Source organism: Leuciscus leuciscus (genome assembly GCF_965113295.1).
Source record: "Leuciscus leuciscus genome assembly, chromosome: 20".
Taxonomy (NCBI): Eukaryota; Metazoa; Chordata; class Actinopteri; order Cypriniformes; family Leuciscidae; genus Leuciscus; species Leuciscus leuciscus.
The window spans coordinates 16682608-16699218 of NC_138744.1; the positions used below are offsets into that span (position 1 = coordinate 16682608).

General features: G+C 35.7%; 2 protein-coding genes across 2 annotated transcripts; one reads left to right on the top strand and one right to left on the bottom strand.

The window, feature by feature from the left end:
- The first annotated feature begins 2091 nt into the window (after nucleotides 1-2091).
- Nucleotides 2092-3014, top strand: LOC309483156 (uncharacterized protein). The gene is made up of 3 exons (XM_082148816.1): nucleotides 2092-2212; nucleotides 2384-2514; nucleotides 2630-3014. The coding sequence occupies exons 1-3, from the start codon at nucleotides 2143-2145 to the stop codon at nucleotides 2762-2764; spliced, it is 336 nt and encodes a 111-aa protein (XP_082004942.1). The 5' UTR covers nucleotides 2092-2142; the 3' UTR covers nucleotides 2765-3014.
- A 7110-nt stretch (nucleotides 3015-10124) lies between these two features.
- Nucleotides 10125-15926, bottom strand: slc50a1 (solute carrier family 50 member 1). The gene is made up of 6 exons (XM_082148815.1): nucleotides 15722-15926; nucleotides 15012-15089; nucleotides 14754-14877; nucleotides 14293-14454; nucleotides 12386-12505; nucleotides 10125-12305 (listed from the first exon to the last, which is right to left on the bottom strand). Exons 1-6 carry the CDS (start codon nucleotides 15787-15789, stop codon nucleotides 12198-12200), a joined length of 660 nt encoding a protein of 219 aa, XP_082004941.1. The 5' UTR covers nucleotides 15790-15926; the 3' UTR covers nucleotides 10125-12197.
- Nucleotides 15927-16611: the final 685 nt, after the last annotated feature.

Below are 16611 nucleotides of genomic sequence, written 5' to 3' on the forward strand. Positions count from 1 at the left end.
TGGCATATATTATACTTGTTTATATATATATATATATATATATATATATATATATATATATATATATATATAGATAGATAGATAGATAGATAGATAGATAGATAGATAGATAGATAGATATAGATCATTATGTTCCATGACATTCATCAGGAACAAAGAAGAACCTATCAACAAACCAGTAAGTCACGCCACACCTACATAACTTGTTTTTTTTCTTCCCTCCCACTCAGGCTTTTTTTCCCTATGAAATGTGAAAATAGGTGGTCATATGTAAATCACACATGCCTAGTTTTTATAATTTCCTTGTTCAGAGAGCTGGCAGAATCTCTCCAGACTTGATACAGGTAAGAAGCACTCCTGCACTCGTCTACTTTTCTCAACACAAACTGTTGGTTTACTTTCTCTCTTTCCATTTTCACCGTTCGTTTCCTTCTGGTGTCTTTTCAAACTCCAGTGTTGTCTGCAAGCCATACATTTGAACATTCTCCTGAAAGAATTTAAATCAAAAATTTAATTAACCAAGTTTTTTTTATTTAAGCTTTTTATCTCATGCTTGTCGTTTCTGAAAATTATTTGTGACGTTATTGCTTATTAGATTTTTTTTTCTTTTTGATCCACTCTATAATATCTATAACAACATAATATTTCTCTAACATACTCTCTAACATTTGCATGCTGGTTTAAGATATTAATAACATATCACTGCATGATATCATGATTTTATTAACCTATTAGATCAGTTTGCAGATATAGAATCACAACATATCAAGTATTGTGTTAAACTGTAACACTTTAAGAATTTGTCATCGGTGTTGTTTTAAAAATAGAATTTGGCTACAGCATCATCACTGACTAGCTCAGGATTTCTGTTTTTTAATAAGTAAATTGATGAATATCTACATATTTATAGGTGATGAACTTTTAAAAAATATACATTCAATCCCAAAATGTTAGGCTATAATTTATTCGCCTTCATGAGGTTTCAGACATTCTTCTGTAGAACACAAAGGATGTTAGGAAGAATGACAGAATATTTTTCCATACAGAAAGAGAATGGTGACTGAGACTGTCATTCTGCCAAACTTCTCCTTTCATGTTCCACTGTAGAAAGAAATTAACATGGGTTAGAAACAATAAGTGATGACAGAATAAAGGTGAACTATCTTCCACTTCCACTTGTTCCACTTCCCCACTATTTACATACAAACACAAGCCCCGTCAATGCGGTCGGCATTTTTAGTTTAACTAAAGCTTGCACAACCGGATCGACATCTTGAATAACTCACTTCAGTGAGCGTTTAAAAGAAATCACATGTTTGCATTCTTTTCAAAATGATTGCATTACAATGATGGACAGATTATTGGAATGAGTCACTTATAACCAATGAGAAAGCAAGGATGTTTTCCTGATGTTTATCTTTTTAATTAAATTGTCAAATTAAATGCTGCCAATATCCAGGGCTATTTAACTTTCTTAACTTAAAATTTGGTTTTATTTACTAAAATATAAAGGCAACTGTAGCCTATATTTTCATGTTTATTAAGACCCATTTATACTATGTGAAATAAATATAAAGCCGAATACTTAAACTCTTAAGCACTAAACTGTCAAATTTTGACCATTAGGCTTAAAGTGTTACAATTGGTGAATTTCTGTAAAGCTGCTTTGAAACAAAGTGTATTGTGAAAAGCACTATGATAAAAAAATTGACAAGAATTAAAGACCCCAAATTAGTACAATATTGTCTGGAGAACATTTAATTTTATGTAGGCCTATCTTTTTTCTACACACTTTTAAAGTTGTATATAAACATGATGCAAAAAAAATCAGTTATATTTATTTATTTACAAATTATATATTTTTTTAGAAAGCGGAATTACACAGCATTATCAAATTAATAAATAAAACGAGTGTTTATTTAATTAAAACCGTAAGTTAACAGAGATTTGACAGCCATAAGCTACAATAAATGTTTAAAAACATTCTCTCAAATTTTTCATGGACCAATGTACTAGCAAAAGAAATGTACTAACATTTCCACATATAAATGAATATGCTCTCAATAATTCCTCATTTTCTTCTCTTCTCTTTTACAGCCTCTCTTCATCTGACAGACCTGTTCTTGTAAAACATCTGCAGCAATGGCAAATTATGTCCAGCTGGTGGCAGTGTTGAGCCTGTGTGTGCTGGCTGTTGCGGTCCACGCTCAGGGTGAGTCTCTAATCACAGTTTTCCTCTCATTGGAGATCATACTGAACAATTACTTTCTAGACTTAATCACAATTTATTTTATTTCAGTGCTTTGCCTTGTCATTTAGTCATGATCACTTTTTCCTATGGATCTAAAACATTTTAATTTGCTTTCTCTTTCTGATATAATAGACCCAACTCCTGCACCTCCTCCTAGCATTGGAAATGAGATCTGCACATTCTACACTCAGGGTGGGACCCTCCTTCTGGACGGGCCGAAGGTCTTTGAAATGATGCTGATCGAGTTTGGAAGGGCAATCCAGGTCTGTATACGTTTTCTCAAATCATAGATAAATCAGCAAACATGATTATATGATATTTATGTAAATAGGGAGTGCTATGGGGCTCATGGAAAATTCTCTCTCACTCTCTTGGTAGACCTTGACCCCAATGGTGACTCAGCAATGGATGGACGATGTAGATGAGGATCATGACAAACGTCTCAACATGGCAGAGTGTGCCAAACTCGTCCAGAGAGTCTCTGACTCCATTCAGAGGCCTCCTCCTCAGTAAACAAGGCCTAGCAGCTGATTGAAGTTGCTTATACATGTACGGAAGTATATGTAATAAAAAAAAATAAAAAAAGATCTCGCTTATTTAGTATGTAGGCCAATTGCTTCATCTCATGTAAGGCTAATCTTTAATAAACACTGTGACGTAACACTCAGCATTTAAATAAAGCAATTTATTGTTTGAGGAATAACTTTAAAACCAGGAATAAATGTATCTTTGGGAAATTAAGAAATAAAATCTGTCAGAAACACTGTTGTGATCTATGACGTTCAACTGGTGCAGACATTTTGTAGTACTTTTGTACACAGGTTTGGCAGTTGATGGCAATGAAAACAGGCAAAATAATAAATGATCTTCTCCTTACTACCACCCACACCATAGGGGTAAAGTACAGGGGTGAAGTCAGGGTGATTATCCACCAGCCCAATGAAAAAAGAAGCAACTTGGGCATCACTTCAGCACTTTTCTTGCTCGATTTTTTTGTCAGTCTTTCTGACTTCTACCTTCAGACCTATTCTGCTTCTTCAAATGTACAGGTACTCCGCTGCTAAAGCAATTCATGTAAATTTTTGCTCTTTGCATCTCCAATCAACACTACGCTACTAGTGTATCTACAGAGACGGGAGCCAATGAGTGCGAGGATTCTCTCTCGAATGCTTAGTGAAACATCATGGGCCAAATTCCACATACAACGACTCGCCACTTGGTGGCAGTGTATAGGAGGATGGATGCACTAGTGTGCCCATTGTAGTGGTTGATGTGCAACTATGTAAATAACACCCATGCATGCATACAAGAAAATGGCTTTTTGAATAACTGTACACTGTAGTGACCTCTATGCGTGAAAGGGTTAAAACACTAAAACAAACAAACAAACAAACAACATTATGACTAGGGCCTACTGTCTTCAGTGGGGAAATGTTCCTTCGCATGAGATTGCAGGGATTCATATTGAAATGACTGCATTTCAACTGCCGAATTTCATTGTAAAGAGGTGTAAAACCCTTAATGTGTCAAACTTTTTAAATTAGAACCAAACTACTGAATTCACAGTTAAAGACTCCAATGAAGGCCGAAGTGTGGAGTTTTGACTGTAACGTGACCTAAATCAGGCCCTGGATGTCGTAACTACACCATCTGGCTGCAAAATGCATCCATTCTCCATTCAAATGTAGGCCCATCTGTAAAGACAGAACTTTTTTTTTCTGCAAGCAACATATAAATCATATTATAGTAGATATGTTACTGGTGCCCAATTATTTTTGGAGAGCGCCTAACTCTTTCCCCACCAGCATTTTTCTAAAAAGTTGCCAGCCACCACCAGCGCCAGCATTTTTGATAATTTTCACAGTTTTCATGGCCCCAAAAATGTTTTGCTGTATGAATTTCCGTTCTTTAAAAAAAATTATTCTAGCTTAATGCATTTTTTTTTTTTTCAACACTTGAATATGGATAAGTTTCATTAAAAAAGCAACATTTTGAGCAAAAAGCTGAAATGGACTAGGCCTACATCCAAATCGGATTCAGTAATGAGGTGAGAAGTGCCACTCAATAAAATTCCGGTTGCAGTTCCACTCTTGTTCCATAAGAGGGCGCTCACATGACGAGTGCAGAATGAATGGAGGTCTATGGCGCTATACCCCTCAAAATCCACTTTTCTCAGGATAGAATTTTTTGTCTAGTAAGTTGAATGTTGTTTTCGAAAGGAGATGCAAAGAAATTACACATTGCTGGGTGTTAGATTTTTTAGAGTCACTTATTTGCTTTAAAAAGTCTTTCAAAATTTCAATGACGTCATACACATCGTACCACCAGAGATACTGCTTCACGGCAATCCTTCAGTCACTTTGGTGCTTTCGCGCTCTGCACTTTCTTTTCTCTCGAGGCATCGACAACACAGCTGACACAGGTAAATGCACATGCTAGACGAGTTTTTGTTTTGTTTGTTTCTGGTCCTGCTTCGGATGCCACGATGCCATCAAGCGGTATCTCTGGTCGTAATCAGTCCTTCACTGACCAATCAGCGTTCATTAGCAGAATGCTAGCGTGTTATGGGCAACAACAACTCAACCTGTAAGAAATCGAAAGGACATAAGTACTCGTTCATTCAACTTTCGATCTATAACCCATGTTGAACTTGCAAAACCTACAATCAAATTTGAGATTTCTCAACGGCAATCGGGTGAAAGAGACAAATTTAGCCGTCTAGCCCCATTGACTCCCATTCATTTTGCACTCATGGCGAGCGCCCCCAGTGGAACTCTGATTGGAACTACAACCAATAGGACTTAATAGCGCGTGAGGGTGAACAGGCTTTCCGTAGACGGGCTTTGGTACGGTGATCAAAACATACCGTATATGGAGTAGATCGAGTACATCAACACTCCCAAAGGTTGCACCGTCCTATAGCTCGTCCTGGGTCCACATTTCATTCGGTAACATTATCAGTTTTGATTTATATGCTGTTCAATGTTGATGCTTGCATTATGCATCTGCTTACTTAATGGGATCGCTCGTTTCTGCTTCTTCTTTGCCTGAGTTTTCATGATTTGATCTGGAGTTACTGTACTCTTTCAGAAGGTGTGTAATAGCGCCCCCTAACGTATAACGGTGTTGAGCAACTGCTGTTGAAATGAATGGGAACGCTATCAGATATTAAGTAGGCTATAGACATTCTTGGTCTCAGAAACCAAATGAAGTATTGGGAGAAACACCTCAAATGCTCTAAAGTGAGGTTGGATGAGAGAGTTGAGTCGGTTTGAGAGCGAAATTCAGGAGATGGAGTGCTAAAGCTTGAAATAGCAGCTTGAATGCCTTGAGTCTGCGTACTGTTGATCATAAATGCCAGCCTAAAGCAACTGCACATGAAACAGAGAGACAGAGAAGATGGTGAGACAGTTGGACAAGAGAAAAACAAGCACACCATTACAGTCTGTGACCTTTGACCTAACCTGTTTTACTAGCAGACTTTCAGTTTAAGCTGAAATCTGTGACAGAGGTCAGCAGGTGCCAGAGGAGTGTTGCCTGTCTGTGCCTGTCTTCTGCTCTCTGTTTCATGTTTATTAAGATTTGATGAATGGAGTCTATCTATTAAAAACATGTTGATACTACTTGTGGTGCTTTTGGCGTCTTTGTTAACTCATCTATAGTGCTGCCGTAAAGACAGAAGCAGACAAATGCAAACAAGTACGAGGAGACAGATAATTAAGGCTGTTAGGAAAAAAAGAGATGTGAATGAGATGAAAGTAAACAACAAACGCGATACAGGAGAAGGGCTGAAGGAAAAAGGGGTGAGCAGCACATTCCTCTTCCTCTGTCTCTGCTTCCCTTGTTCAGGCTCTTCAAAACAACAGCTGGAGCTCTCACAGGTGTGTTTTACTTGCTGAAAGCTGAAACATATGAGCTGACTTTGCACGCACAAACACACACACACACGGCAGCATGCTGATGCAGCAAACACACACTACTGTTTTTCAAGAGTTCAGCAAACAAAAGTTGAAAGTGCTCCTTCTGCACATTTATAACATTTATTTGTATCATCACTGAGATGACACACAGACGACAAGACGTATCTTAAGTCACACTTCAAAATGTATGTTTTACAAAATGTCGGACAAAATTCTGCAAACACATGATGCTGGAACTATCTTCACTTCTCTGAGGTTTCTTCTTCTTTTGCAGATTTCATATAATGCAATGTAATGTGTTGTGATATAATATAATTAAAAATAATGTCATAAAAATATCCCTCAATAAAATGTAATGAAATGCAACTCTTTCAAAAGGTTTCATCTGTTTTTGGTTTACACCATCATTTATTTTTGAAAACATTGGTTAATTTAAACAGGCAGTATCAAATAAAAAAAAATGTTTTTTAATAATAATTGTAATTATATTGTCTGTATTACTGCCATGATTCCTCAACTCCATCATCCAAATTGTAAAAAAAAAAAAAACTGTTTTGGGGATTTTAATATGACTAAACCTGACTAGTTTAAACCTACAAAAGTCCCTTTTAAGGTTAGATCAAGTAGAAACATGCTTAAGGTAACAACTGCTTTTCCAGTGTAGAAACACCAGAAACATAAAATAGTTAGCATCTTTTTTTTAGTTCTAGAGTCTCTGTTGTCTCCGTACTCAAGAATCAGACAGTCTCATTCATGAGCAGAATTTAGGATGCATTCTGACATGCATAAAAACAAAAACAAAACTAATCATTGATCATGTGTTCATCTGAATGACTGAAAAATCACTGAGAAAATACATAGTTAGCAACCTAGACAGGTTTAAGGTGGTGTGTATGTTTGTGTGTGTATCCCAGAGACAGTCTCTGCTGCAGGAAACAGGGGTATCCTGTTTTGCAGTAGACTCCCATTGTTGCGCTGATTAAACATACACTAATACACACTCCCACACGTACACACCACACCACAGCTACTGCGCTGTTAGTGATGAGAACGGAGCGAAGTGTCCGAGATCAATCAGATGTGATTCATAATAAACACATTTGCCTGGATGCCGTCACACAAGTGTCCCATCAAGAAACACTGGACACCATACAGCAACACACACACACACACACATCTGACCATTGTGAGTGTTGTCTAGTCTTTCTGTCTCCACATGGCCATCCATTACTCCTGACCGTCCATCCCCCGTCTGTTTATTTATCTGTCTATTGTGTAACAGAGACGGTTTACACTGTAATTACACTAAATCGTTTCAGCCTGAGGAGCTTGTCATGGTGTGGGCGTCATTTTTCATATTGGGAAATGACGATGGTCTCTGACCAAATCATTGTCAATTCAATATTTATTTTCTTACAAATTATGGACTTCTCCTTTATCTCCTTGATATAAGGAAATTGATTATTTCAACAGGTTCATGCATGAAAGTTGCTTTCTTTTTTCAACTCAAATATGATTGTATTTTTATTTTAAAGTTTGTTTCAATTATTGGTATAATTTAAAAAATATGCTGAAGGCATAATTATTAACAATTAATAATGGATTTGTATATAACACTCACTCACACTCACACACACACACACACACACACACACACACACACACACACACACACACACACACACACACACACACACACACACACACACACACACACACACACACACACACACACACACACACACACACGGTTTTGCTTCAGGACCCAGATATTTCATTAAGTGGTGTAAGAGTATCAAAAGCGTAGAGAAGAAAATAAAAAAGACCTTTAAATCAATAGTTTAATCTGTATAGGCCACATAATATGCAACAATTTTAACGTCATCGGTTGAATAGAAAAAATTATCATACCATTCAAAAGGTCAGTAAGATCTTTTTTTAAACAGATAGTTCACCCAAAAATGAAAATTAATTTCACCCTCAAGCTGTTCCAAACCTATATAAGTTTCTTTGTTCTGCGGAAATCAAAAGAAGAAGATATTATGAAGAATGTTTGTAACCTAACAGTTGTCAGTCCCCAATGAATTTTTTTTTTTTTTTTATACTATGAAAGTCAATACAGGTTTTGAAGAGGGTGTGTAAAAATGAAGACAGAATTATTCATTTTTGGGGTAACTATCCCTTTAATGTTTTTGAAAGAAGTCTATTATCATCACCCGTTTTTTTTTTTTTTTTACAAATAAATACAGTAAAAACAGTAATCATGTGAAATATTATTATATAAAACTCAGTTTTATTGAAGTTTTATTTTATTTAAAAAAAATGCAACTTCTCCATTCCTTAAATATATAGATTATATACTAAATTATTTACAGTAGCCTACCAGTCAAAAGTTGGGACACATTAAGGTTTTTTTAAAGTAGTCTCTTAATCTCACCAAGCCTGTTTATGTACAAAAATACAGTAAAAACAGTACTGTATTACCCCTAACTTTTAAATGGCAATGTATCATGATTTTTATTTATTTTTTTTATAAAAAAAATCAGTTAAAACGGTTTTCAACACTGATAAGAAGAAATTATCTTAAAATGATTTCTGGAGGATCATGTGACACTGAAGACTGGAGTAATGATGCTGAAAATACATGCTTTGATCACAGGAATAAATTGCATTTTGCATATATTACAACAAAAACCAGTTCAATTAAATTGTAATATTTCACAGTATTACTGTTCTTAATGTATTTTTGATCAAATAAATGCAGCCTTGGTGAAATTAAGAGACTGCTTTCAAAAACATGAAACACCTTTTGACCGGTACTGTAAAGTTTGACAAGCTTAGTCAAGTCAAGTCAAGTCATCTTCATTTATATAGCGCTTTTAACAATGTAGATTGTTTCAAAGCAGCTTTACAGAGATAAACGTATAATTTATGGTAACAGAGATTGTTTTGGCTTTATAGCGGTTCTTTAGTAAAGTTATTTTCCAGCTAAGGTTAGTTATGATTGATTCGCTTCCGTCGCAACAATCATTTGTTATTAAATTAGGGGCCGCTAAGACGACACCATTCTCTCTACACAGACTTTAAACGCGAACCTGTGAGAAACGCTGATGGCGTTCACATGCGCATTAAGAATTGGTTCTATAGTTATGTGCGTTTGAATATATGTACGCAGGTTTGTAATTCCCTACAAACCAAGCCTAAACAAAGTACTGGTGTTTCCTTATAATTTTTGATACCGAATTTTATTTTATTTGATCAATTCGGGGTAGATACGCTTATTTATATTTACAGTCAAAACTATACAGGATTAAATAGTTTGTTGCATTTTCCCTGCTGTCTGTGACCCTCTCACTATCACAGCAGAATGGACATGTGACCCATTTTGGTTTGAGAGCCACTAATCTTCTTACATGTTAACATTTACACAAACATGGCTGAAGACTAAAAAGTGCTTGTCTTCATGCGTGAGACTGCCTTAGTCATCATTGTTTCTCTCACAAAAGAGGTTTTGCCAATCACTAATTCTTTCAAAAACACACTCTCCTGATGAACAATCACCAATCCCTTTCCCCTTTCATGTCTTTCTCTGAGAGGCAGGCAGGAAAAGCATGTAAAGACTCCATAGGCACTGAGAAACAGCGAACACACGGTTCCCACTCGCTCATGTTAACCAAGGCAAACTACAAACAAGCAAACAACACACACACACTCAAAAACACAGAGAGCTCTGCAAAACCAAACACCTAATAGCGGGAGATAAAAGTGCTGTTATTTCCCACAGAAATTAAAATGTCTGTCAGTACGCGTTACACCTCGGCTTTTCTGCGTATTTTAGTTTTCATTGCTCACAATCAGTGCTGATCCTCTTTGAGACCAGAACAAAATCCTCTCACATTCCCCTGCTAAGCTCTCATAACTTCTTCTCTCAGTCTCAGCCAAACATTGAAGGCTATGTTATATAAAGATTTATTTGAGCAAATTTTTTTCCCAGAAACTCCAGAAAGAACATCCCCCTAAATCCCATCTGATATAATATACAATGTTGCATATAAAATAGTACAAAGAAACATAAAGACATTTAAGCTTAATGTAAAACACAAAACATAATCATACAACACAGAGGCCATAAACAATACAACAATAAAACAAAGTTTAAATGTTTTAAATCAACATATTGACCATTTTTATTCACAAAGCCAAGTCTTGGAGACTTGAAAAGACTTCTGTGAATAAAGTACCGAACGATGTACAGTAAGACCCAGAGAATATGCAAAACAACATTAACAGCCAACGACTGCTTAAGATTTTCATCTCACCAGCTTATGAGTTATGAATATGTAATTTAGTGAATTTGACAATTATTCTTCTCCATATCCTGCCTGTCACCGCAACTCACATGATTAAAACCATCATATTTTGTGTGACTTTGGTGTTCTCTGAGGGAGGGGAATGTGTTAAAGTTATTGTTTATTTAAATACTTATTTTCATCGGCTTATCGTAAAGTATATGGTGTTCTGACAGTGAGAATGATTAGAGAAAAAGAGCTTTCAACTACAAAACAAGAACTGTAAACAGATGTGTGCAAGATTTCTTATAATCTCAGAGACAGATACTCTTAATCCAACGTCATTCAGTCAAACTCATTTTCTGTTTCTACACATAAAGTTTCGTTTGGAATAGGACGCAATTAAATAGCTGCCAAACTGCCATTTGGACACAATTAAGAATGATATTATAATAAGTATCATAGTCTATGAGTAATGAGCGATTCTGTAAACACTACATGTATTACTTAAGTAACAGAATGCGACACTTTCCACTCGGAACTGTATGTTTCCTACCCCAAAAAAAACACACAAAAAAAACACCTGCTTAATATTAACACATCGTTTCAAAAGAAAGGGCTGAAACAGGAAATGTTTGAGCTCTTGGTTTGAGGTGTGTCATGTTTGCAGATTTCAACACTTATTAACTAAGAAATACCTGCCAAACTAACTTAGAGAATCCTCATCCCAATAAGGATCAACCAAGAGAAAAAAATGAAAATTGTCATTCACACAGAATTTAAAAACGTACCAGAAATTAATGTACTGTCTGTCATTATTTACTCATCCTCATGTTGTTCCAAACCTGTATGATTTTCAAACTCTGAGGACTCTTCCAGGTAGGACAAAGAAATTCTGAGGAAATTCTTTTCCATCCAACTACAAAGAATAGGTACAGGAACTTTCAAGCTATAAAAGTATCATAAAATAGATCTAAAATACATAAGGTAGTCTGATAATCTTCCACACCAGTGAGCTCAAGAACCGGATCCATCATATTTGAGAATGACTCATTCAGACAAATCATTAGATTCATTAAAAGATCACTCATTCTGTTCAAGAAGCAGGTCCCAAAAAGAGCTAAGATCAATATTTTTAGGTAACAATGTCTTAAAATGTAACACAAAACTTATGGCTTCAGAAAACCTGGAACATAGTGTGTGATATGATGAATAACATAGTATGATCCTTAGATGGTGCTTTTTAAAAACTAAAAGCTCCAGTCCCAATTCTTTGAAATTGCAGGGGAAAACACTGTCCTCTTTTGTGAGCAGAAATAAAGTCATACGGGATTGGAATAATACGTACATTCCGATTTTTGCTTTGGGGCGGGGAGTAACATTCCTTTAATTAAAGAGATATTTCCCTTTAATTTTTTTTTGAAAAAAAATTAAGTTCTCATCATTCAAGTCATCATTTACTTACCCTCATGTTGTTCCAAGCCTGTATTACTTTATTTTGTCTGTGGAACACAAAAGACTATATTCTGAAGAATGTTGGTAGCCAGACAGTTTTGGTTACCATCGACTGCCAGTGTCTATTTCTTCTTTTATGTTCCACTGATGAAAGAAAGATTTGGAACAACATGAGAGTAAATGGTAAAAGCAGTATCATTTTTGGCCAAACTATCCCTTTAACTAAAGACAAAGAATTCACTGAATTTACGGTGGCAGTTTCACTAGATGTTTGAGTTCCTCTCAGATTTGGATGAGTTTATAGGAGGGCTTGTTTGGAATGACAGCTCCGAACCACCAGAAAAGGAAGAAGCGGATGAGGCTAGTAAAGATGCCAGGGGTGTTGGGTACCTGAAAAACAAACAAAAAAATATGACACTTTTTCCTTTACCTCAAACCACTGTCTCAGGACAGTCTCTTCATCGTCTTACCATGATATAATAGTCTTGGAGCTGAAGGCCATACAGTGTCCATGATGTCGATGTGAAGAACGTAGCGACAGTCAGGGAAAAAGACAAGCGCTCCACAGACCTCGTTCGCACAATATGCAACTAGTGGAAATGAAGAACACAAATGGGGGTTTTTTTTGAGAGAGAGAGAGAGAGAGAGAGGAGAAAGATGCTTTTGCTACTTTTTACTGATAGAAAGCACAGAGAATTGAAACATGATGCAGGCAGGACTCAAACTGGTGTCTTCCACTTCAGCAGCAAGGATCAGTAAATCTGGAGCAAATGTGCTCACCACTGCGTCACAGCTCCAACCAGACCTCACGCATTGTCTCTCCTATAACAAGCTGCTATTGACACTCGCAGACAGGAGGGAATGATGGAGGGAAAAACAGGAAGCAACAAAAGGAGGTACGAGAATGACAGGAAATACACCACAGGGCACAGGACAGACAGACAGAGCTGGACTGATAAATATGGAAGAGGGAAAGATCCAAAACAGGAAGATGGAGACTGCGAGAGGGCACAGAAAAGAAGGATGGATGGAGTGATAAACAAAAGATGGAATGCTGGAATGTTACTACAAGACTTCACACCATTTTACTGGAAACAAAAAACAAACAAAAAACAAGATAAGGACAAATGTACAATTATTTTAGAGTTGATGTATGCTTTATGAACTATGTCATGGTGTCACAGATGACACAAATGTATGCAATAACGTTTACCTTTTAATATGTAATATTTGTTGATGCATGCAATTACATAAGTTTAAATGTTTTATTATTCGCCATAATCACAATGCTGGAGGGACTGTGGGATGGTGGGATGGTGTGGGACTATGTGCATATATTCTGGGAATATTCTGGGTGTATTGGAAGTGGATTAAAAAGGAAATTAGTAATGTTTTAGGAAGAGATATATCAATGCACCAAATATCTTTATTTTTGCTTGATGCTTTCCCCTTGGATCAGTTTAGTAAATCCCACTTATTTGTATTACATATTATTAATGGCATCCAGGAAGAAGATAATCACTGTGAACTGGATGAAGGTGCATGAACCCACTGTGACAGAATGGACACAAAGACTGAAACAGATACAGTATATATACACACACATACACACACATATATATATATATATATATATATATATATATATATACACATACACACATATATATATATATATATGTGTGTGTGTGTGTGTATATATATGTGTATATATATATACTGTATCTATATACACATATACATATATATATGTATATGTATATGTATATATATATATATATATATATAAAGGTTTTTTTTTTTTTTAGAAAATGACAGCAGATTTGCACTGTCTTCGACAGAAGAGGGCACTTATTGAAACATATTTGCTTGAAGTAAGATAATGTACTGGTATGTGGTGTATTTATTTACTGAAGTGCTGTCAGGGACTTTTGTCCCTGTTTGCATTGTTTTGCCCTGAATGTCTCTTTGGCTCTGACTTCTGTACCACTGCACTACGTACCATTTCATGTGTAAATCCAAGATCATGTCTAAAGTTTTATGTAAAGTATAAAGTATAGTCAGTACATACATTGTAAATACAGTAAATACATACATTGACAGACAGGTATGACATCCTATTATTGCATTCAGACGGAATGCAATGATTGGACGAACATGTTTTGGTCCTGAGACTTCCTCAGAAGATATATGTACATTTCCTAATATTTAGACCACTTCTATTATTGATTGCTATCAGGATGTGAAGAAGGTTTCAACCTGTTTAATAAAAAGTGTATATAAAAAACATTGCCTACCCTATCTTTTAAATACATGCTGACTGTGGTTTAAACATGATTAATGCTGGTTATAGGCACAGGTGTGTGTATGTACTCACAAGATCAGTGAGCGGAGAGAGGTACATGCTGATAGTGAACACACTGCAAGCGAGACCCAGCTGAGAGAGTTGAGCTTCTCCATGAGGAATCACCATAGTAAAATACACCCAGCCCACACACAGCACAATCACCATCACCAGCGTCTGTGGGAACACTCGCCTCTGAAACACACACAGGTACAGCATACCTTTGAAAAATATTCATCATATTTGTTGTATATACAGTTGATATCGTGCAATTGAAAATATTAAATAAAGTCAAACCGTTATTCTGCTAATGTAATAGACGATAAAAATATTGTATTTATTTTTTCATTTCACCTTTTTAATCAAACTGTTATGCTGGTCATTTAATTTGTAATTAAAATATTGTATTAAATTAGAAAAAAGTTAAAAAGAAGCTAGAGGTCTTAAATTCCGGACCCCACTGTGTAATCCATGACAATGACTAAATGACAAACCTTCTCTTTGGTATAATGACAGTAGGTGATGATGTATAAGGTCTGTAAAGATGCCCCAATGACGTTTACAAGGATCACCGTTCCATCTCCCTTCAGTAATCCATAGTAAAGCCAACCTAGATTACTAAACACACACACAAAATGATCATTCTGACTGAATGGACTTGCATATGGATTTCAATGCATGATGACCATTGCATACATGAAGTTGTATGCAATAAGTACAAGAACGGCTGATGTCAAATAGCAAATACATACTTTAAGCATGTGGTAAGGAAGGGCAGAAACTGAACGTTATCTGAAGACTGTGTGGCCTTCATTTTCTTCAAGTCTGTCCTGCAAACACAGAAACGGTGTGTGAGAAATATTTTCTTGGAAGACAGCATAACTTACTGGCATAGCAGATACAACGGGTTATGCAAATTCTATTTAAATGCTTCATATTTTGCACTGTCAATTTATCTAGAAAGTGAAATTCATTTGCCCCGCACAGCCTCAACATGTGTATATGCTCAACTTACAAACATACATAATAAAGATGTTAAAAATGCACTATAGATTCAGGCAAAATACTATATTTACTAGTTATTGTTAATATTGTAAAATCTTAATATTGTGAGCTCTTCTTGCTAACAGTGTTGGCTAATATCAAGTTACTAAAGGTTTACTGTTGTACCAAAAATTATAGTATGTTAGCAGAACGTTTATTGAATTTGAGTGAAGGCAGCCACTCTTTAGGCGCAACAACATTATAGTTGCAACCACTACAGTTGATAAATAAAAGTTTAATATAGACATTTGTTAAATCTAAGTTTTTACAGGAAACCCGAGGAAGGCATGAAATTCCACGAGAAGAGAACATTATTAAATCTGTATGCGTGCACATTTTTGCTCAGCTACATGGTAACTGTCAAATATGATTGATTTGTCATATCAAGTCCTGAAGTATAGAAATTAAAGTAACTTACAATCCCGTCGTGAACATCCCGACGGTGAATATGATGCACGCACATGATAGCAGCTGCAGAAAATCCATAGACTGAAAAATCGAAAACTGAGCTGTGCTTCTGTACCGCTGTGCAATCAAGCAAAAAAATTATATTTACAAAACCTATGAATCCAGCACTCATGCAACGCTGACGTCCACTTCTCTGTTTCCGTGTTTGTAATCAGTGTTGAACAGCTTCCTTCACTCTGATTGGTTATTCACAGAATGATGCTCCTGATCGTCATTTTGTAGTCAGGTTGTGTAGTTTATTTAATTTGTATTATTTATTTTTAATTTTTATTTTTATTAAACAGAATTCAAGTACAAACATTTATGGCATACTTCAACGATGATATATTTTTCGTGTTGATACAAAATTCTGAAGAAAAAACAAAACAGAACAACACACACAAACACAAGGTAAGGATGATGGTCCAGCACAAAGCAGAAAGTTTCATGGCATTTTTGTCTGTCATCCATTGAATTAATCTAATTTTGCAAATAGCTTCAAATCATTCTTCCAGAGTCCGGTTGTGTAGTGAAATAAGATACGTAGGTGATTCCACCTATATTGTTTATAATATATTGAGAAAACGCTGTAGTGTTTAAAAGTACACGCTCTGTCCAAAGCACAACCGCTTTCTGAAAAAATGTGTGTCCTGCGGTTGTTTTGTATTAAAAACGGATTTCAAAAGTTTCATCTTTGTTGTATGCTAAATGTATCAATACAGTCTTGGAAACCATGCACCCTTTCATCATTTATTTTTGCATTTAATGATCTTAATCTGTGATTCATTAGAAAATATTATAGGAACTATAGAATTATTGCATCTTTATGAAAACCCATACAAAGTGATCTAAACATAAACA